Source organism: Anas platyrhynchos, chromosome 14 (assembly GCF_047663525.1).
Source record: "Anas platyrhynchos isolate ZD024472 breed Pekin duck chromosome 14, IASCAAS_PekinDuck_T2T, whole genome shotgun sequence".
Lineage (NCBI taxonomy): Eukaryota > Metazoa > Chordata > Aves > Anseriformes > Anatidae > Anas > Anas platyrhynchos.
Genome location: NC_092600.1, coordinates 14,961,515 through 14,984,611, shown reverse-complemented (window position 1 = coordinate 14,984,611; position 23,097 = coordinate 14,961,515). Strand labels below are relative to the sequence as shown.

Below are 23,097 nucleotides of genomic sequence, written 5' to 3'. Positions count from 1 at the left end.
GTAGCACACTTGCTGGATTCACCCAGTTGTATGCTGGGCTAGTGCTGGCTGATGGTGTTGTAGCTGGGATCCTCACCTGTGGTCTGTCATTGCATATACATAGCAATCAGCTGCAGCCCTGTGCCATTTTCAGATCAGAGCAACATGGTTTATAATGCCTTGGCAATGCTCTTAATGCCATTTTGAACTGCTGCACTGGGAGTTCAAGTCTGCAGCACTGCATGTTTCTTTTGGGACTGCCAGAGAGCAGGGTGCTGGTCATGGAGCCCCCTAGCACCCTGCCAGTCTCATCAGTGATCAGAGACGTTTCTGAGCAGGTTGAAGCAAGCAATAAAAGAACTCTAAACACTCAGACTAAGTGTGAAAAGTCACTTGCTCAGTGTATTATTTTTAAGAAATACATTATGCTAATCTTTCCAATGGGGGATTTTCTGGTCTCTGCATGATGTTCCTCTGCTCTGTTGCAGCAGGACGATTTGAACAGCTAATGAAATCAAGGAACAAAAAGTTAATGACTTCTTGTCAAATTCATTAAACTTGGAAATAATCTTTTAGACCATCTTCACTCATCCAAAATGAAATGTCGTAAATGCAAGTCTTTTGTAAGCACCCTAGTATCCTCTGGTTTTAATCAAAACGTGATGCTTCTGCAATCATGCCTGCTGGGGGTATGGGAAGGCAGCATCGCTGCCCAAGCTGCTCTCAGCACTGTGTTGTTACCAGGCCCTGCTTTTCCTCCTCTGGGCAGCTGCAGGGTGTGGGACTGATTGTGTTCCTGTGCCTGTGGCCTTCCTGCAGCACGCTAACAGGAGCTGGAAGAGAGGAGAAGCATGCTTCTTCCTGACACCCCAATTACTGACCAGGGCCCTTCCCTGCAGCTTAAGGTATGGGGGACCTGCCTGTTTTTCAGGAAACTCTTTTGTAACTCTTTTTAACCATTAACTGGTATTTGGTGCATCTCTGGCTATCCCCAAATGATCCAGTGGAAGAACTCCTGTTCCAGGCCTGCCTTTCGGGCAGGATGGAGCCATGCGTGTTGATGGATTTTCTCTGCAGGTCCAGCAAGTGCAAAGCAGATGATGTGATGTGCTTGTATGTGTGGTGCTGTTTCCCTGTTATGCAAATGCTGCAAGTTATGCAGGCCAAAGAAATTATTTCAGTCCACCTCAGAATACACTTTGTTCTTTATTTTGGTGTTGTATGCAGGTAGCTATGTTCATAATTCTAACAAGTAGACTGGAAGCTGGCAAATGTTGTGCCGATTTTCAAGAAGGGTCAGAAAGAAGACCCTAGCAATTACAGGCCTGTCAGTCTCACATCAGTGCCTGGTAAAATCATGGAGAAGATGGTTCTCGAACGTATTGAGGCGCACCTGGGGGACAAAGCAGTCATTGGTCCCAGCCAGCATGGGTTTGTGAAGGGTAGGTCCTGCCTAACTAACCTGATTTCCTTTTATGATAAGATCACCCGTATGGTAGACCAAGGGAAACCAGCTGATGTGATTTTTTTGGACTTCAGCAAGGCTTTTGACACGGTTTCCCATAGGATCCTACTGGACAAAATGTCCAGCATACAGCTAAATAAAAACATCATACGATGGGTGAGCAATTGGCTAACGGGCAGGGCCCAAAGGGTTATGGTGAATGGGGCTGCGTCAGGCTGGCGGGCGGTCACCAGTGGGGTCCCTCAAGGCTCCATTTTAGGGCCGGTACTTTTCAATATTTTTATAAACGATCTGGATGTAGGAATAGAAGGCATTTTGAGCAAGTTTGCTGATGACACCAAACTTGGAGGAGTTGTGGACTCGAATGAGGGTGGAAAGGCCTTGCAGAGGGATCTGGATAGGTTGGAGAGCTGGGCGATCGCCAACCGCATGAAGTTCAATAAGAGCAAGTGCCGGGTCCTGCACCTGGGACGGGGAAACCCTGGCTGCACGTACAGACTGGGCGATGAGACGCTGGAGAGCAGCCTAGAAGAGAGGGATCTGGGGGTCGTGGTAGACAACAAGTTGAATATGAGCCGGCAGTGTGCCCTGGCAGCCAGGAGGGCCAACCGTGTCCTGGGGTGCATCAAGCACGGCATCGCTAGTAGGTCAAGGGAGGTGATTGTCCCGCTCTACTCTGCGCTGGTGCGGCCTCACCTCGAGTACTGTGTGCAGTTCTGGGCACCACAGTATAAAAAGGACATGAAACTGTTGGAGAGTGTCCAGAGGAGGGCTACGAAGATGGTGAAAGGCCTGGAGGGGAAGACGTACGAGGAACGGCTGAGGGCACTGGGCCTGTTCAGCCTGGAGAAGAGGAGGCTGAGGGGAGACCTCATCGCAGTCTACAACTTCCTCGTAAGGGGGTGTCGAGAGGCAGGAGACCTTTTCTCCATTAACACCAGCGACAGGACCCGCGGGAACGGGGTTAAGCTGAGGCAGGGGAAGTTTAGGCTTGACATCAGGAAGGGGTTCTTCACAGAGAGAGTGGTTGCACACTGGAACAGGCTCCCCAGGGAAGTGGTCACTGCACCGAGCCTGTCTGAATTTAAGAAGAGATTGGACTGTGCACTTAGTCACATGGTCTGAACTTGGGTAGACCTATGCGGTGTCAAGAGTTGGACTTGATGATCCTTAAGGGTCCCTTCCAACTCAGGATATTCTATGATTCTAAGTCCTATTTCCATATGGTTCTGTTTTGAAAATGCTTAAAACAGTGTGAGAATGTGTCCTAAACTTCAGTCTGCAGCAATACATTTTCTACCAAATTTACCTTGTATCAGAACAAGACTATGTTGCACTGTACATGTAATATACATTGTACAGACATAGAGATGAGAGCTGAAGGCTTTGAACTCAGTGCAGGATGGAAATACTTGATGGTGAAAAGTTTGGTGTGTAGCAAGCCATCTAACAGCACTTGTGCTGCAACAAGCACCCAATAAATACATGTCAGCACAGCTTGTTACACGCTGCTTTTCAGAATGAATTAAGTAGTAAATGGCACAAGATAGCAGCCAGCAGGAACAGATTTGAGAAATGAGGGCTAATGGCTGCCTGTTCAGTACGGGGCTCTGTACAGCACCCGTGTGTATCTGAGGGAGCCTGCTGCTGGAGCACAGCCGTGGGAAGGCAGCTGACTCACGTCTGAATCAAGCCTTGGCTCCTCCAAAGGGCTAGATTGATTACCTTCTCCTTGTCATCTATTTGATTAATAATAAATGATGTCTTCTGCTAATTTAAACTAATTGAGATCTTGGCGATTGGAAAAGAGAGATCAGCAGGTCCTTACTTCCCTAATGAAGCCACCTTCGGGGCAGAGGTGATGGCCTGTGTGCAAGCAGGAAGCCCAAGCTATTTGGAACATACCTGGTTGGTAGTGGCAGGAGGTGTGTAAAAATCCATGCCCAAACCTGCTCATTTACTTCCTTATCGCTTGATAAGGAAACACTGCCTATGCCAGCAAGGGCCAGAGGCTGCATCAGAGGGGATTGTTGCTGGCAGAGGGGCGGTGTGGGTCTGTCCCCTCAGGCCAAGGTGCTGGGTCACATTGCTGCAGCCCGCAGAGCACTCTAGCCATCAGGCCTTCAGGTGCTTGGGGTAGGTAACTGAGCCTGCTGAGATACTTGAGCATTTTAAGGTTCTTTTCATGACTGGAGGTGACTTGGCAGCCTGACTGAGTGCCAGTGTGCTTACTGACTCCTTGCTTTGGGTTAGGTAAGAACTGACTCTCAAGCCAAGACCTCTCAATCCCCAAGAGCAGTATATGCTCAGGTGAGTTATCTGGCAGTATTTAAGAAATGCAAGTTGCAAAACAGTCAAGCAGTTGGTTGTTCTGGGAGAAGCTTCAGTTTCTTGAGTGGAGGACCAATCTGCAAGTCCAATGGGATTGAAAAATAGATGGTGAAAATGTTATGTTATGGCTTATATTATGAAGGAAGAGGTTTATCATCACTTTTCTACCCAGACATAAAGTATATCTAGTATTTGCTTAGAAAAGCCAAGTTTGGGATGCTTTGTGTCTGTTTTTGCGTGTTGTGTAATCCGTCTTTGCCCTGATGGTATTGCATAGGATTTTCATTCTTTGTTTCCATGATCCTTGTCTATAAATACTTGTCAGAAGATGTATTACACTGAAGAATTAAACCCACGCAGCAATACCATGTTTTAAATGACACTACACTGACAATGCAGAGAAGATTAGAGACTGAAGTTGAGATTTAACATGCAAGTAGCCGTGATTAATGACAGGTATCCAAGTTGGCTTAAATGAGACGTGAGTTTTAATTTGATGGGTTGATTAGTCTCATTATAGATGCAGCAGGTACAGTACTTGTGTTCTTTTTGGGTGGGGAGAGAGCAAGGGAAATGGCCAGAGCTGCAGTAGAAAACCAATCCTAAAAGTATGCCCCGAGGCTGCGTTGGTATGCTGACACACAGTTGACTTCCTCCTGTTAAGTATGGTGTTAGAGGGTCATTTTGCTGGGATTCAGCAGTGATGTATTCAAAAGTGAATTGGAGCAAGGTGCTTCTCTTCTTAAAATGGTGGTGTGGTGATAGCTATAAAAACAGACTTGTATTTCTCATCCTCTGAATTCAGCACAAAAGGGACTTCAACTTGATTTGGACTCGTGGTTTTCAAGACAGACTGAGACTGCCATCTCAAAACAAAGTATTTTTGATGAAGAATGAAAGGTCAGAGAGGCAAAGCTGCAGTAGATTTGGTAAGGAATACATTTCTACCAAGTTCCACAAAGAATGGTCATGTGAAACACACTTCTGTCACAGTGGTTTTTCTTTGCGTAGAGCCTTTGTTGAACTATTCTCTAAGCATATAGTTGAATGACATTGTAGGTATCTTCCTTTGGAATTTATAGGCTGAGCTTCCTTATGAAAGTGGTTGTGCAGGAGGGAAGTCATTGAAGTGAGGAAAATAAGTCTCCAGCAAGTGGAGAACAGAAAAAGAAATCACTACAAAAGCATACCCCATGGAAGGGGAAGATAAATTGGAGCAGAAAGAAGAAAATAAGTGTAGCAAAAAAGATATGCCCAGTGCTGCATCCCTGCTTAAGCAAGGTGAGACGCCCATCTGTTTCTGCCACAGCTGCACACAAACAGCAAAGAAATCCCACCATTTCCTGATTAACAAGAAGTATTGATATGCAGGCTATACTCTCCAATCTGAAATGAAAACTCGGCGTACCTTCTGCTTATCTCTTCAGACATGTTCATACTTTTAATGGTCCTGGAGAGCAAATTAATATTACTTAAATCAAATTTGTTTTATGGCCTGCTTGTAACTTCTGCCAGAAAAGCTGTTGTTTTTTGTGTTTTTTATTTTTTCCTTTTTGCTTGTAGCTGCACGGTGAGAAGTGCAGAGATGTTTGGGTGGTAGGTGTGTGTGTAATCTGTGTGAACATGCTGGTATGCTGGAGGATTGCTACTGGCAATATTCAATGGCAACGTCTGAACACTCTTTTACCATATTCAAACCCCAAATATTGTATCTATTAATTTGTGTACAGGCAAGGGAGTCAAAAGTTGCTGTTGTAGTTGAACACTAGCTGGATCTTGAGGGCTGGGGATCAGTCTGCAGAGAAGTCCCCTGTTATCAGCTGAATAGGCAGTTAATAGGGGTTTTCTCATTAAGAAAAGACTTTCTTTTGCTGGATTGCAGTGTCTGTAGCTCCTTTTGATATCCCTGAAATATATGGTTTGTTGGGGTGTGTTTTCCTGTTTTATCTTCATCAAATGTCAATGTTTGTACTGGCCATAAACAGATTAAGGGCAATAAATGGCTTGTTATAATTCTATCAGTTATGCAGTGGATTAAATATTATGGTATGCTGGATAATACTATGCATAGGTAAAACAAAGGTGAAGAATTTATTAGTGAACTGAATTTTGATTTTTCTTTATTCAGAGCTGCATAATCTCAGAGTGGGCTGAGGAAAGGTGGCAGTTTCAGGTGAAGGCAGTTAAATGACAGGGATCACAGTCGTATATGAAGAAAGGGGAAAACAGCAGGTTGGGTCAGTGGGCACCAAGAAGAGATTGCAGCAGGTCTGGGAAGCTGGGCTGCAGAGCCTCCCGGGAAGATGATATATGAAAGCTGCTTGGTGCTGGAAAGGGCAGGCGATGATCCTGATTGTGCAAGAAGATAAGCACTCTAAGGGATGAATACAGATAGAGCAGTGGAAGCATGTAGGGATAAAATCAGAAAGGCCAAGGAGCAAAATGAGTTATTACAACTAGCAATGGACTTAAGAGATGCAATAAAAGATTCTAAAAATATGCTGCAAATGAGAGAGATGGAGGGCGAGGAAGATAAACACTGAGTGGCTCAGGGCTGAAGCGATGGCTGATTCTTCCTTTAGCCTCCACAACCCAGCTAATTGTGGCTGGTTGTTCCCACCATTAATTGCCACGAGGTAAGAGAAGCAAGATGGCAACAAGGGCTAAAAATGTTAGCTAAGTCAGATAACTTAATTTAAAATCTGCGTGACCTTATAGCTGTTAGAAAATACTTCTGACAATGGGTAGAGAATGGGGGAAACTGAGCAAAATCAACCGTATCTATGATGTGGGGCAGAGAAATGAACTTTGGAAGTTAAAACCCATTTGTGCTTTCATTAGCAAAACTTCCCTGGTGGGGATGTTGGAAGCAGTCGGTGCGGTGCTTCTTTCTTTATTAGTGAGGCTTTGTTTTGAAATGACTGTACCTGACACTTCATAACCCAAGTTAGGATATACCACACTGTTGACATTGCTGTTAAAAATCCATTTAAAAATTCCATTTTCCCTGTGTCACCCAGTACTAATAGAAGCTGGATCTGGTGATTTACTGCTCTGGGCAGGTACGTGCACCTGGAGACACTGCGTTTCTACAGTTGGCAAGGTAAATTGACAGAAATTGGCATTTGGAATATCACAGCTCTGTACACGTTCATAGAATTAAGTGCTAATATTTCATGCAGTAGTGCGTAAAAATTATCAGCGTTACAGGAGAGGGGTTACACTTTGTCTCTCCTTTGGCTGGTGATGTCTGAGCTCTTACCCTTAGCTTCCTGAAGTGTTTTTATCTGATTAGTTCAGCAGTGATAAATTTGGTCTTATGCTTTTTATCCCTTTCTTAATGTTCTTCCTAGTTTGGCACTGGTCATGTAGAACATTTGGTGAGGTGTGTGGTGTATTTCAGTGTTTGTTTTGTTCTGGTAGGGCTTTTGTTTTTTCTTTAAACTGTGCTACTTTCAATAAAGTCAGGAGCCAGTGGCTGATTTTGACGTGGAATTGAGTTGGGTTGAGAAGACGGGCAACAGAACTATGCTTGAGCTGTTTTTTCTTCTGTCTTTTAATTCATTTTTATCCTCTGAGAAATATTTTTCGTAACCTCTATGTACAGCAATATACTTATGCATATTAATTTGGGATCATGAAGTGTCATCAGCTTGTCTTTACATTTAAATTTTTTATGCTACCTTTGTATAGTCCTGATATTTTAAGGCTGTATAAGATGCACGCTCTGGATGCTGTCTGAGAGTCTTTAAATGTCACCTGGTTGGATGATTTGCTGCATTTCCATATAGATAAATTCTGTACCAATGTGAACCTAAGCAGTGCTGATCTTCAGAACATAAAGTAATGGAAGAAGCATGTTGTTAATCGTGTTCCAAAACAGCTACTGTAGCTTTTATTCATAATTTTAAAAAAATAATAAAAATTGTGCTTTTCCATTTAAGAACCAGCTGGGCCCCAGACTTCCTGGAAGGAGCTCCTCTATTATTATTATTATTTTATTTTATTTTTTTTTTGAACGTCTGGGTACCATAGGATCCTCAGTTATGAGGTGCTCAATGCTGACAGCCCCACACGCGGCTGGCACAAGCTGGGATTTGAATCCCCTGGTGCGTAAGGCATGGAGCTCGCAGCTGCTGTCAGCAGTGCCTCGCTTGCAGCCGGCTGCAGCTCCCTCCTGGTGGCCTGCAGATTACTTTTACCAACGGGGCTGGGAATGTCTAGGATGTGACGAGATGTGTGTGTTTAGGGTTCACCTTGCCTGGAAGGCTCCCTTTTTTCCCTTTTTTCCCCTTGGGTGGGAGGGGGGAAGAAGGGGGAAGAACACCAGCAACTTGCTTTAAGAACCAACTTGCTTTAAACTTTCCAAGCTTGTCTATTCCTACAACAGTCATCTACAAATAGCTGCGAAGTAGTAGCAGGATTTTTTGGGGTTGTTTTCTTACTTTTTTTTTTTTTTAAAAAAAAAAGGTTTTTCTATTGTGACAGCTTTATGCTTCTTTACGTCCATGTGGATGGATTTCTGAGGTTGGAGTGCAGGGGTGGAAGTGCTGCATTACCTTCACCTCCTACCTTAACCCTCACTGGTGAGACTACTGGTGTGGTATTGTCCCAACAGTTCTTAGACTACAGCTTTAAATCCTGTTCTCAGTATTGGTCTGCCACATGAGTTCAATGTGATCTGTGTGTTTCTGTCATCTCCCTTGTGTTTGCAGGCTTCTCTGTGCCCTGGCCAAGCAACCTCTTTTAGCTACTAAAAAGTTTTTGTGGCTTTTTGAATGCAATTTGCTATGTGACTTCAGAGAGGTGATGTGACAGTCTGGAATTTGATCATCTGCATGCAGTGCCTGCTTGGACTAAGGTAAAAATGAGGTGTCATTCAGCAGCCCTGGCTTGAAGCTGCTGCTGCGGCTGAGTCAATTAAACATCTGATGCTTCTGCTGAAATCAGCACTAACAGCACTATTGACACTTATTTCTCATCACTGTGGTGGAAATGGGATGGCTTGTCCTGAGCTGGTGCCTCAGGAAGCTGCCTGCAGAGCCCCAGCCTTGAGCAGCTTATGGATGTGGTCACAGCCAAGTCAATTCACTTCTTTCCTCATCTGCAGAGGCAGAGCCTCTCTGCTCACACATGTGGCTATGCCAAGACCAAGCCAACGGGTCCTACACTTCACGTGCAGACAGTAGGACATGCTTAAAGAACTGTCACCTCAGGAAATGCAGAAGTACCTCACCGGATGGTAACTTCAGAGGAACGCACCTTGGACAAATAGCTTCTTAAGCCTGTGCTGAGCATTTACCTGAGGGATGCTGGCAGCGTATTCTGCTTGGGAGAAGACTGGAGTGCAGCCCTGCTGGGGCTTTCCAGGACAGACGCTGCCAGGAGCGGTTGCAGTAGGGCGAGCAGTGGTACTTGGTTCTCTGGCCAGCCCTGCAGCACACAGCAAGAACACTGGGGAGCTGGGAACGCTTCTGGGATGCAGGCAAGGGCACAGCACCATAGGCTGACAAACCCATTTCTGTCAGGATGACTTGATTCTTCCAGTCTAAATCATCTGCCTGCCTGGGGTTCTTTGGGCAAGAATCCAAGGTTAGGCAGTGCTTTTACCAGGTCATAAAGAGCCACCAACTGTTTGCCTGAGGTGTGGGGAAGTACTTGAATGTGCTTTCAGAGTGACGAGGCTCCATGTTAACGTGGTATTTCTGAAGAGGGAATCAAAAGGTATTCCAGTTCAGGTAACTTGTTTGACTGTAACTTATTTAAACACCTTCAAATGTTCTGTACGTTAGTGCCACCTCGTTGCTCTGCTGAAAGCCATCAGGAAAGCAATGAATTATTTCCTGTCCACTAGTGAGGCATAAAGAACTATTTCGGTAGCTATAGAGGGAAAGAAACATCAGCAGCTATAAAAGGAACAACGGAGACTTCTCAAATTAATATCTGCAGAAAGGAAGGCTAAATCTTCTGGTGGCAGTGTAGGACATCTCCCCCTACCCTGCTTCAGTGTAGTGTCCTACCTGTAGGTGGAGCTGGGAAGCCTACACTGTTGTAACCTGCTGGCAGAGTGGAGCAGCCACTGGTGTGCCGCTGTGCTTTCTGCAGCAGTCACCTCGTGGTTTGGTTTTTACTTAGTAGAAACACTTAAAGAACACCTTTGGAACTTGGAAGCTACGTGAGTGTCCAACTGATTTGCATTTATACTCGTTTATTTGTCCTGCATCTGACAATCTGCCTAGAAAAACTGAAAGACCTGCTTTTTGTGGATTATAATATTCCTCATGGAAATAACTGCTGTCTTTGCTACAGAGAGATCATTTGTCTACTTCGGCTATGAGGGATAATGGTGGTCCTTGCCAGAGAATGAGATTTGGGCTACAATTGGTTGTCTAGCATTACTAGTGACTGATTTAGCCTGTAATTAATGAATTAAATACATGCATTCTGTTTAGACTTGGCTGTAGACAGTCTGGAGCCCCCAGGTCTATTGCATTTTTGAACAGGACTTTGGTGTTGCACCTTGTGTACCAGAGGTATGGTGATTAAGGAGGCATTGGGGAGGCAAGGACAATATTAAGGAGGTATTGGGGAGGCAAGGACAATCCCCAGACAAGGACTGTATATTTCGAAACAAGTCACTGGAGCTCATGATAAGGAAGTGGCAGATGGAAAGAGAAACAAATGTAAGGACTATAAATCTTGAAACTGGACATTGGAAATCATGATAAAGATACAACAAACAGAAGAATTAGCAACAGCCAGCTCTTGCAATTAAGAAACCTGCCAACTCAGCAGATTCCTGACCAAAGGTGAAAAGTACACTGTGAGGAAGACTTGGGGTCTTCCTCCCAAAGACCCCTGCCCACAATTCTTGGGAGGCTCTACACAGGCGCTAGGTGCCAAAAGGCTAATTAGCATGAGAAGCGAGGGAAGGTGGGGACAGGTAATGAATATGTATAGGCACTTGTAGAATATTGATAGATTGATTGTATAAAGTCAAGACTGCTTTCCGCTTTGGGTATGCACCATAGGTGGAGAGATCCCCCGTGCATCCAGCGCTGCAATAAAGAATATACCACTTAAAGGAATTTTGGCTTCGATCTTTGAATCAATGGCATACGGTCATCTCCAGAAACCAGCAGGATGAGTGTAAAACTTGTATAGGGCAGTCAGGCTGCACAGACAGAAAGTGTTCTAACTTAAACCGTGGTTCATTAGGCTGGTGCTTCCCTTCTTCTGTGCCCTCTGAGAAATTACAGATGACCTGGTGCTCTGTTCAGCTCTTCAGCCGTGTTCATATTTCTCATTGATGGAGGTCTAAAACTGTACCGCCACAAACTCTGTGTGGGGAAGAAGACAGGCAAGGTTTGAGCTGAGGAGCTCTCTGCAGGTAGTCCCACGCATCCTGAGGTACAGCAACAGCCAGCCTAGAGGGGACCTCACTCCAGAAGCATCTTGGAAGCGAGGGGAGACCCTCTGGAAGCAGGCAGGTGCATTGCAGCTCGGCTCCAGGGCCTTAGTTCATGCTCTGACAGCCACTCTGTCACCTGCACGAGCGCTGAGGGATCTAAACAGCCTTCATGACTTCTGTTGTGGCTTTGAACCACCTTGCTGTGTAGAAGTGTATTATTTGTGTTCCTTTGGAGATAATCAGTCAAACGGATTTTGATTTTTCTCATTTCATAGGTTTGAGTAATTATTTTTATTTTATTGATGGATGTTCTGGGTAGTGTTCCGAGCTTCTATCAAAACCCATTTCAACAAGCAAAATTAGCATTAGGTGACCAGTAGTCTGTGTTAGTCAGTGTGCTCAGTCCTTCTGGTCCTTCCTTTTTTGAGATCTACTGACACAGGCATGTAGATACACCAACATCAAATACAACAGTATTAATCCCATTTTATCTAAATAAAGTAACAGTAAGATATATATGTTTATAATGTGGCTGCTTTAAAGCTTCTTGTAATGTATATCTTCAGGTACCTGATGCTTCACAGGAGAAGTGTTTCTGCTTTTGTGTGAGGGGAGAACAAATAAAACGAGATCTTTGGCTTGATTATAGATAGAGGCATGTGATCAAAGGGAAAAGGAACATACCTGTGCTGGTCTGGGTATGGCAGTGTGTGAATGTTTTTCTGTGTGACAGCTTAATTTCTCTGCGTGTGTCATAAGACACCTCTAGGGACTGAAGTGTTGGGTGTAATGAGACTACTTGTATTTGTTTAAGAGGTGTATGGATATTTTTAGGAAGCTTTGAAAGAACAGCTTGTCAGTCCTTCAACTTTGACATGCTTTTTTTTTTTTTTAATTGCTACTTGTTCAAATAGAGCACAATAATAAATTGCCACTTCGTTTAATCTGTGTTTCCTTGGCTACTCTACTTGGAAGTTGAGTACTCACCTCTCTTTATCTGGTTTTCACTAGCTTTTTTCCTTTTCCTTTATTAATACTCTTAAGGTTTGGAGAATTGGGGTCAACAAGGAGAAAAAACATCTAATTTAGCAACTCCCCAGTACAAACTGTATTTATCAAAGCTGACACTTAAGCCTTACAGAGGTGCTGTAAAAGAAACCTTGCTCCAGGAGAACTAAAAACACCCCCACAAAACCCACAAGTGCTTTCACAGCATTTTTACAGTTCACAGTTACTGGAGGGGGGTAAAAAGAAAACTGCTGTTTGCTCACTGGCTCCTTTCACGTCCCCCTTGTGCTCCTGAGTTTCTGAAGAACCTCTGAGATACTCGCAATTACCGTGGTGGCTCAGGTGCTGTGAGCCTCTGTCGGAAGCAGCATTCACACAGTGGGCGAAGGGCAGTAAGCAGGTCTGTGCAGGTTTTGTGGTGCACAGCCATCCCTTGGGACCAGGCCCTGCTCCCATCTTGGACTGAGGCACTTCACAGGAGGTGTTTTGTTGCCTCTCAGAATAGCTTTTTATTTTTTCCCATCAGATCTATTGCAGACTCGGCAGTGTAATCCAGTAACATTAAAGCAAAACCTAAAGGGTTTAGAGCTTCCTTGCGTGCTGCTGTAGGAGGCTTATAGAGTTCTCTCAAAATTCACTCTAGTGAGTTACAACTCAGCAGATGGACAACGAATAGGAAGATGTTTACAAAAAAAATCCAGAGTAATTCAGTAACCTGGCACACTGCTAAAATACTTTTCTGCTCTGAGAACACGTGAAGGTAAAGGCTCCCTGACTGCTTCTCGTGAAGCAGAGCTGTGCATGGGTGATGTGTTACTTAAAAATAAGAGGAGGCTTTTGCAGTGCTTGTATGCCTATGTATCTTGCTTTTTTTCTGCATTAGAGTTTTTGCCTTCCTGCATCAAAATCCCTCCTTTTCATATAGATTTGGAGTTTCCAAATTGGTGTGTTTTTCCCCTGCACAGCTGTTCTCAGAGCATCTCCTGCCCAAACAGGACTTGGCACCTGACTGAAGGAAGAAGTGAGGGTGGTTCTTTGTGCGATATTTTTCATCACGTTCTTGCAGTGTGTACACATAGGAGGAAAATAAATATTTTCATGTAATAGCTTTATTTTTGGAAGGGGTAGATCTGGAAACATGGCTTGCACTCTGGATTTTCCCCTGGTGCTGTCAGGGGAGGCCACGGGCACAGGAGGAGGATGGGGCTCCCAGGTGGGAGCTGCAGCTCCATGCTGTTGCTCTTCCCACTGAGCTCGGTGAGATCAGGAGCACCGGCTGCTCGGAGACAAGTCATCACCTCCTGAGCATCACAGAGCCCCCAGGACCCTGGGGACACGGGGCACAGGGACCACTGCCGGGAACAGCAGCATCCAGCCTTCATTCTGCACCAGCCAGCGGGGAGGGCAACAAGCTGGGGCAGGGGCTGTGCTGAGCGAGTGTAGAGGAGACATGAGCACCTTCTAGTTGGCAGATGGAGGAGACTTTTTAGCTGCTGAAAAGGAGTTTTGGAGTAAAGCTGTGGAAGAACCTGTTATATAAATCTCTCCATCTCTTTACAGTGAGTTTGTTCACCTCCATTTGTACCAGACCAGCACATCAGCTTTAACACCTGTCTTTCCTGTTTGTTTGCTAGATTTTTTTCAAGCATTTGCCATACTCTTGCCTCAGCTTCAGGTGGACTGACAGGGCAGGATCTCTTCCCCTTCCAACCTCGCTGGTGAACGCTTTGGTCACTCAAAACACCTGTACATGTGTAAGTTGCTCTGCTGCTCTCCCAAATGAGAAAGATCAGAGTTGCACACACACAGTGCTATAAATGCATTTCACCATGGTGTTGTATGGGCATGTGCTTTCCTCCTTGTTGTGGAGATAATTTTCGTCCTCTATGTGACGTTTTTATAATGCACACTCCCACTCTTTAAGTCTCAATCTTGAAGAGCGGGTCATTTTTTCCCTGTGGAGATTTCTAGTAGATAACCATTCATATTCCAAGTGTTGAATGAGCATTGCTGACGTTAATTGCTCTTTTGTACCATCCTGCTCTCATTTCGAATTGCTGATCACAGTGAAAAGCGAGTTCTGATAATACAGAACCCAGTTCCCATAATAATGTTGTAAAATGCACATAATGGGTTAACATCAGCCCTTCTTTGTGGTGTTTCTTAACAATAAGCAATAGAGAAATTGGAGCACATTAATGACAGTAACTTTTTTTTCCAACCACAGAGTCATGAATTTAAATTTGTATCTGTGCCTGAAATGTTCGTGTAAGTGATAGCTACTGCCTAGTTCGTGAACTGTCTGATCCCACAGCTTGTGTTTGTGGTGACCCAAGTGCCAGGCAAATACGGCAGGCAGGATGCAGCTTGTGTTCCTCCCGTGTCTGGCAGCAATTCAGAAATTGGCTGGAAGCTATTTTCTGTGAAGAGGAAACATGTCTATATGTGCATCGGAGCATTACTAAGAGTCTGGGTGCTAGAAACAAACACGTCTTTAACATAAAGTATCATTGTGCTAGGCAGGAATCCACGGTGAGCATCATTCAGTTTTTGGAGGCTGCCTGCCCTTCTATTGACACCTGCAATATTGAACAGTCACAAACTGCAAGTAGAGACGGACAGAACAAAGGCACTTTAATATCTAGCAACAGTCTGAGCTAGATATTTATTTTCTACTGCCAAGCAGAAAGAACAGAAACATACTGGCTGATCTTTACTAGGATGATAATCAGACATCCACCAGTGAACATGAGCGTAGGCCAAAGGAAAGTGAAGAGGAGACCTCTGGGGGGGTAAATTCTGCTCAAAATGACATTGGTCTGTGTTCCTCCAGGGTCATAGTAGCACGGGAAAGTCTGGTATTTCTTGAAATTGTTTGCAATGGTTTCTATTCGTGCTTGAACATCTTTGGGGTTCTCAGAGTTGCCTGGCACGTAGGAGCACTGGAATAAGAAATCAAAACGCTTTGTTGTAATGGATGCTCTGACACAGGGTTTGCAGTAAAGTCACATGGGGTAAAACAAGCATGCTAGTGCTGAAAAAATTTTCTGCAGCTTGGCTAGCATCCCCAAAGGTGGTCTTGGCCTGCCTGTGTCCATAACCCCTTTGCCCTGCTTCCCCGCTGTCTGCCAGTGTGTCTGTATCCCGGACCTGCAGACTTGCAGGTTTGAGTGATGTTAGTGGCAACCAATACCGCATATGTGCTCAAAGTTAAACTGCAGCTGCGGGAGGTGCTGGATAGCAGCTGGGGGTGATAAGGGAACGTGCTCCAGTACCTTAGGGTTTCTTTCCAGCGTGTCTTCAGTCTGATAGAGCATGACCTCCTGTCCCGAAGCTGTCAGATTAACCCACACCTGGAGACAAGGATAGTGAGTGGCACCCTCATCCTCTGAGCCCTTGCTGTTTAGGCAGGGGTCTTTGTCCTCGATGGTGGCTCTGAGCACCTTGCACACAGTTTCTGTTGTCCAAACACTACAAAGACAAAACAAAAGGTATTGCTTTGAAATGCTTTGGCAGCACCTATTGTGGGTCGTGTGCTGGAGGTGTGTCTGTAGGGGCCAGCCATGAGTTGGCACCGGCAGCGTTTGGGGCTGCTCAGCCCCCGTGTGGTGAGCTCTGCCCACCCCAAACTGATGGCTGCCCTGGAGAAGGGCTGCAACAGGGCAGCCATGCAGGAGTCTGTACAGTTGTTTGTTGGGCATTCTATTAGAAAGTGAGGGTCTGAAAGTAGGAAAGGTTCGTGCCTCTTTTATTGTCTCACTCTGCTCTTCTCTTCCATCTTCCATTCTTGTGAGCTCACCAAGACTATAATGTTTATTCATTGCAGAGTGTGCTAACATAATTTTTGGCACTGTTTTAATAATTATATTTGCAGACAGCAAAAAAGAATTGGCCTTGTGTTCACGATCAAGTGACTTACTACCTTTTAGTGTAGAATGGCACAATGGTGATCCCAATGAAGAAGTACATCATCATGGAGCATGCGACCATCCCCAGCCCTAGGCACAGGGCTCTCGTCTCCCCTCGCTTCTGTGCGGTCACCAACTTTTTTCCCAACATGACTTACTGCTCTGAAACCTGAAGTGTCTCCAGTCCTAGTTTTTAAGAAAAGAAACAAGGGCAAATCATTATTAGGATTGGCTACAGATAACGCAGTTGAATAAGAACTTTCTGAAATATCCCTGACATATCCCATTTTTGCACAACCCAGAACTTGCAAAAATGCTTCTTTTGGTGTTGTTACAAGTCAATTTCTTTTTTACTTTCTGATATTTATCATATACTGTTTAATAAAGCAGGGGATGAGGGAGCAGGGAAGGAAGGCTAGAAGGTTGGGTTGGAAAACCCCATTAATTTCAGGGAAGAGTTTTAACAGCTCAGTTGCCCTCAGCCTTGATTTGGGCTGGTTTATGCTTCTGCTTCTCTGAAGTAAGAGGTGCTGTGTTGTGTATTGGTGGAGGCTGCATGAAGGGAGAATCCTCCCGCAGTTGAATCCTACTCTGTCTTCAGTATGAGTCCAGAACATGGTTTGTTCATTCCGAGAGAGTTGAAGTAGTTAAAAACTTCTTTCTGGTGTCTATTGTTTGGCCTTGTCCATTTGGGGCTGCTTAAAACTTGCTATCCAACCAGATAGTGGAGAAAAGCTTTTTTTTTTTTTTTTTTTTTTCTTGACACAAGTGGTCTGATGGCACCGCCCAGGTGCCCAGGACCAGGGAACACAGCATTACAAGTGCTGCTGTCCACCACAGGCATGGGGGCACAGCTGCTGCTGCTGTTTGTGGATGTGTGGAAACCCTGCTGTGATGGTGGCGCACTGGGGAGCTCCTGGGCTGCTCCCTTGGGAAAACATCAAAGCATCAACACGGTCATTTTTACATTGCTGGATAGGTCCTGAAAATACTTGCTGTGAATCCATATCCTATTAAATCACTGCAACTGATGTATAGGACTTACGAATGGGTTGAACTCTAGGATTGTTATGTCCTACCTATCTCCAGGACCTATGTCATGCTGACAGCTGTAACTAAAGTTTTGTAGCTTTTTTTTTTTTTTTTTTTTTTTTAATAAAAACACTTTGCAAGGCATAGGTAGGGAAAATGAAAGAGACTGACAAGATGAGTGTGTGGGGTTTTGTTGGGGGGGAGAGGGAGGTGTGAAGAAGTGAAATGTTAGGAGGAGAAAGGGAAACTGTTACACGTATTCCACAACAGGTTTCAGTCCTGTTCTCATGTGCAGAACCGTGGTGCACAGCTTCATGCAGTAATTGGTGCATTTTCAGGATTTCAGCTCCAGGGGTGTTTTTTTATACATTGAGTTGCAAGTACATAATATCGACGTGACAAGGTTGTCCTGAGGTGTCACTGGGAACAAAAAGTGTTGCTATTGGAATAGTGAATTTGGGCCCAGTCCATATTTAATTCCGCCATAAGTAAAATCTCAAGGTCCACTATGAATTTTCAGTGTTCACAATATTGGGCCGTTGTACAGCACAGCGTCTCCTTGGTGTTAAGCCACAGTGCGTGCCTTTGCCTCCTGTGCAACTTGGGCAGGGGCAGAACAGAGGGGAGGAATGTCACAGGCTATGACGCCAGACAATACCTGAGCTCCGGTTCCTCCTGCCACAGCGGGGAGCTGGTGATGGGCACCTGACAGCCTGCTGTGTTGGCCAGAAATCCTGCCAAGCAGTGAGGATGATTAATTGTTAATCAGTCCTGTTGGAAAAGGAACAAGTGAAGAATTGGTACTGCCAGGATGACTTGAGGAGAACTTGCCGTGCTCTGGCACTGCCAATATCCAAGTTTTAGCTGAGTCACGATGTTTGCTTAGCTGTCCTGCTGGCGGTGAGGAGTATGGGATCATCAGCCCCCAGGTTATGTGCAAACAAGATCTATGGGGCTAGTAGCCAAAGAATTAATAAGAGGTGTAATTGCCCCATTGGTGTGCTTGAATGTCAGGCACAGATATATCTGATGTCCCACTACACTCATCCTTCCTGGTCATTTCAAACTGCCCGACCACCTCTACGAGATGAGAGAGCCCCTGGATGGGAAAGTGTGTGTGTGGTTCAGGGGAGGGGAAGGCGTTTGCCCAGCACAGGGCGCGGGGCTGTTCCCTGTCCCAGCACTGGGTGCTCTTGCCCAGCTCCTGAGATGCCTGCTCTGCCCCAAGAGAATAAGGGCACATGAATTATGCAGAGAATGTTAACAAAGATTGCTCTAAAAATATCCGAGTGCTTCTATAAACACCGAACCCAATAGGCTGGGTCTCGAGGCAGTGTAAATCAGAGGTGCTGACACCGCTGTGGTGCTGTTGGACCAGGCGAGCTGTGAGCGTGGTCCTGAGGAGCGAGGTGTGTGCTGTGCTGCCTGCAGAGCTCTTGGGGCTGTGAAGTGCCGTGGGGAACCCAGCAGAATCTGTAGCACTACCCTGTCTGTGTGCAGAGCTATTTCAGAGGAAATTCATGGAATAAAACACAGGAGAGTTACTGAAGTAAACCCCATGTGTGTTTTTTACTCCCTTTGGGGTACAGATTTCTTATCTTGTGCTGAAAGCCTGGCTTGTGTTGGTTCTCGGGACACTCGCCTCCTGCATGCACGTGCGTGGTGTGTATGTGGAGTTGCCTCAGTGTTCAGAAGGTGAATTATTTATTTTTTTGACCATAAATTATTCTCTTCCACCTCTGAGCCCCATCACTGTATGGTAGGAGGAGTGTTGAGAGAGCTCAATGTTTCCTCAAACAAAATCATCATCATCAGTGTTTGAGAACTGAAGCACTGCAGAAGCCTCGCTAGGCCCATGACGTCTGTGAGCGTATTTGAATTAGAAGATGCTGGAGCACGTAACGGGGGTTTCAGTCTGTCTTTCAAGAGCAAATATAAATGTATCTTTTGCACTGAAGATTGCAGGGTGCATCCGTAATTACTGGGAAGATGGAAGCTCCAAATCTTTTCAGAACGTGCCTTCTCCCTAATCTTTCTCCCTCAGCCTCGTTAAATTATACAGTACATTAGCTGTGCAATTCCAGCATATAATCACGGCACTGACAGCTGCTGGTGCTGATCCGAAGGATGCCATCTGCTCAGGTCTGGAGCTGAGGCCCCTGCTCGGATCAGCAGCTGTGTGGGAGGCTCGGGGGGAAGCCCCTGCCTCCTTCCAGCTCCAGAGGAGCTGCCAGGGCTGTGGCCTCCGGGTGGGAGCTCTGGGATGCCCCTGGGTGCAGAGGTAGCCAGGGGACTGTGGCTCTGACTGCCTGCCTCTCTGCTGCCTCTCCCTCAAGCAGAAGGAAGTGCTGAACCCTTCTCTCAAATGTAAGGTGGGAATAAATATTAACAGGGAGATGGTCACTTGTTTGAGCTGTTTTATCCTGCACCATCTGGTGAGTTGCCAGCGAGCACTTTTCTGCTGTCAGTTGAGCAGCGAGTGATGCCCCTTCACGCTCAGAACAGTGCTGCAAGCCATCTGCCTCTAAAGCAAGGGGAGGTTTCAAGCAGGCTCAAACCCTTTGGCCTCCCCTGCCTCTGAACACCAAGTTGCCATTTGCTTTCTCGTATTGTGCCAACTCCTTGGTTGTCTGGTTCATTCTCTGAGCACCTCGTGCAGATGAGATGAGCTGCTGGTGTTGCTGGCTGTGTAAGAACAGTGTGTGCTTTGCCAGTGTATTGGCCAAGTACATCAGCACAAGGCAACTGCAGCTTTTAGGCCTAAAAATATAAGTTCGTTACTGGTTATTTTGCTGTGGCAAAGCTGTGCAGTTAGTGTTTTCACTAGTGTCTCTTAATAGAATTAGTCTCATCAGTTGCGTGTGCTTATTTGTTTCTGTGGATGTTTTTAGCAGTTTGGATTTGTTTCAGCCCTGTCCTTAACCTTTTGTCTTCTCCTGCCCCACCATTTACACCCTAAAAAACACTTCTTACATCCCAGAAATGAAGTCAGAACTGTATAACACTGGTGCTTGGTTCTTCCTTCCCTGCCCATCTCCTGTTTTTAGCATTTAGAACTACTTCTTGCTGATAACAGGTTTTTTTTTTTTGTTTGTTTGTATTTTTCCCAGTGAGGCTGGGGCCTGAGAGCGCCGATTTTGCTCACTGCAAAGTAAGAGACCCATCGCTTAAGGTGTGTTCTGCACCTCTGGGACCACCAATATTGCATGGGGATGCTGTGCCTCAGGAAAAGTGTGCACAGAAAAGCTGATTCTACAGCATACTTGTGCAGCTGTCTTGGAAACCTGAAGAATCAGTATTATGCCTGCATAACATGATACAATTACATCCATTTTGTGAAATACACAGTGTCCATTTGCTTTAAGAGCTGTTTACCTGATGTGACACCAGTGTGAATTAAGTTAGCTTTTTGTTTAATATAATCTTAAACTGCATATTTTTTAATGTTAGCTTTTCAATCTGGTGGTTCTTCTAAAAAAATAAAAAGCTCAGTTTAGTACTCCTGAAATCTTTCTGGGCACCTCTCTGGGTTTCTGTGTAGCACTGGACTGTACAAAATTAATCAGTTTGAGGAGGTTTCAGAGAAGGCAGCACCCAGTTCAGGTGGTTCCTCTCGCACTTGCCCTAGAGGTGTGAGGAGCGCTCCGCAGCACTCCCTTAGGGGCTGTGCTGAGCACCCGAAGCCACAAAGCTCCTGGGAGTGGAGATCCCCTGCGGCTGTGGCCTCCTGAGACCGGGGTTTGTGAAAATGCCACCGTTACCTTTGCTAGTAATTATGGAGAGCTATCAAATCGCATGCGGTTACGGAAGAGAGAACAACTTAGCCTGTGTGCTACAGAAGAGTTGTGTGGGTTTCCTCTGCAGTTTCCCACTGCTTTTCAAAAACCAAAGCTATTGCATGCTGAGAAGGAAAAAGTTGTTTTAAAAGTATACTTACTGTTTCTGATGAAATGCTGCTTTCTGTGATGAGAAACCCTTCTGTTACATGACAGACCAGGTATAAGGCCTCTTCTGGGCGAGACAAAGCCGTGCAGCTTCAGGCTGAAAGGGATTTTTGGGGGTGTTTGCAAGTTTGTTTTTTTTTCCTGTACTTCTCTGGGTTTGCATTGCTGTGGCTGAACTCGGCACTGAGTTCCCTATTGTGAGGCTGGCTGTAACCATACATGGTAAGGTATGAAAGTGCTGTCCTTTTTCAGATTAATTGTTGAAACCAGGAAACTACAATGCTGCAACCAACCCCAGCTGAAGGGACCGAGCTTTCTCATGCACCAGGACCCTCTACCACACGTCCCACATCCCTGTGGCTTTGTCTTCAACTGCTCTCCTACTCTTTTTGTGCAGCCTTTTAGATTAGAAATCCATTGGGTCCTTTGGGTAAGATTGGAAGAACTGACTTAAAACTGCCTGGAAGTGTTAGGAAATGTTTTCCAGAAGTTCCCAAGCTGTGCTCTATAGCACTCTGCCCCTCCTGGGGTCCCGGGGAAGGTGGCAGGAGGGCAGGACAAGGGCAGTGGGGAGCTGGGAAGTGTGCGGCATGGGAGGGGAAAAGCTGATAGGGGCCTTGTGCGAATGTCCGTGTGCTTATGTGTGTGGGTGGGTGTGTGTGTGTATCGCATTCTTCTCATGGAGGTTGTCTGCCTCCTTGTTCTGAAGCTGTATGAGACCTGCAGCAGGGATGCAATGAGCACAAATCCCCTGCAAGCTTCAGGGCTGGGCTTGTTCCTTCCTGTAGGGCCACGGGAGTTCACCCCGGGCTTCGGTTGTGTTCCCAAAGATGCAGGGCGCTTGCTGGAGGTATTGGTGATTAACACACAGGAAGGTGAGAAGTGCTGGGGCCTGCTGGTGGATGGATGCCGTGAAGCAGTGCCAGGCTGCACGTGTCACTGTGTCACCTGTGCCCAGGGAAGGGTCCCTGCAGGGTGGCTGCCAATGGAGCATTGCTGCGAAATCCAGCAAGGAAGTTAAAATGCACACTCATTTGGGGCTTTTTTAGTTCATCGGGAAGCAGCAAATGGACATCCTGATATCTCCTGTATCCAGAGTAAATAATGAGCAGCAGTGAACCTTCCTGACCTTTCCACGGTATTCCTCAACTTTCACCTGGGAAGACAGAGGGAACTTGGGCAGAAGTGGGAGATGATTCCTGTGCACCCCAAACATGAGCAGTTGGTCATTAAAGCTGTTTCAGCGTAAGCTGGTCTTTCATGCTTGCTTTTGATAAAAAAATTGGAAGCTGGCATGTTCACAGAGTTCAGGCTGTCTGAAGTTTACAGATGAATCTCCCCCCAAATTACCTTTTTTTATTACTGATGCAGAAGAGAGCACACAGAGGTAACGTGGATTGAGATAACTGAGTTAGACATTTACAGCTAAGTAAGATGAAGCCTGCTCGCATCATTTAGATTGGGAAGATTTATGATTGCAGTCACATTTTAATATTTGAGAAATGATGTAGCAAAATCTGAAGAATGGCATTTGAAGTTTGGAGAAAAGCCCTGTGAACAAAAGTTATTTTCAGCTAAAACGTCATCTGGTTTGGTGGACTTCTCTGTCCTTGTCTGATACTTGGGAAACCAGCCTGGATATTTCCAAGATGCTTGCTCTGGCTCAAGCAGAAGCCATGCTTTTAATGAGAAATTGTAGGACTGAGTTTTGGGCTGCCTGATTTGGGAGTCAAGGCAGAAAGCAGGGTAACCCCTGAGTCCAGGTCTGGCTGTCTCCTCCTGCTGTCCTTGATTGAGCTGACAGATCTATGCGGTACAGTAGTGTGTCTGTGTTTAGTGGCTGCACTAAGGAGTTTCACCACAAAATTAACACGGACTGTTCCACAGGCAAAGCACGGGATCACTTTGTGAAGTTCCTCAGTGACCGAAGGAGGTGTTAGTGCCCTGGCTTGGTGTGAAGGCCTCTGGTGCTCCAGCTGAAGGGAGGAAGCTAAGTGTGGCACTGCACCTCGCCTCTCG

At 45.6% G+C, this 23,097-nt stretch overlaps 2 protein-coding genes across 4 annotated transcripts in view; one reads left to right on the top strand and one right to left on the bottom strand.

The window, feature by feature from the left end:
- The window catches only part of KCNIP1 (potassium voltage-gated channel interacting protein 1), a 370,449-nt gene that overhangs the window by 17,073 nt on the left and 330,279 nt on the right, over positions 1 to 23,097 (top strand). The gene's annotated exons all lie outside the window — the stretch shown is intronic.
- On the bottom strand, positions 14,808 to 21,283 carry KCNMB1 (potassium calcium-activated channel subfamily M regulatory beta subunit 1). Of its 3 annotated transcripts, none has more exons than XM_005024952.6 (5): positions 21,072 to 21,281; positions 17,793 to 17,905; positions 16,117 to 16,288; positions 15,470 to 15,665; positions 14,808 to 15,136 (listed from the first exon to the last, which is right to left on the bottom strand). In XM_005024952.6, exons 3-5 carry the CDS (start codon positions 16,251 to 16,253, stop codon positions 14,867 to 14,869), a joined length of 603 nt encoding a protein of 200 aa, XP_005025009.1. In that variant the 5' UTR covers positions 16,254 to 16,288; positions 17,793 to 17,905; positions 21,072 to 21,281; the 3' UTR covers positions 14,808 to 14,866. The 3 variants fall into 3 exon arrangements, with proteins under 3 accessions (XP_005025009.1, XP_005025010.1, XP_005025008.1); XM_005024953.6 differs by having other exon boundaries at positions 17,793 to 17,868; XM_005024951.6 differs by lacking the exon at positions 17,793 to 17,905 and having other exon boundaries at positions 21,072 to 21,283.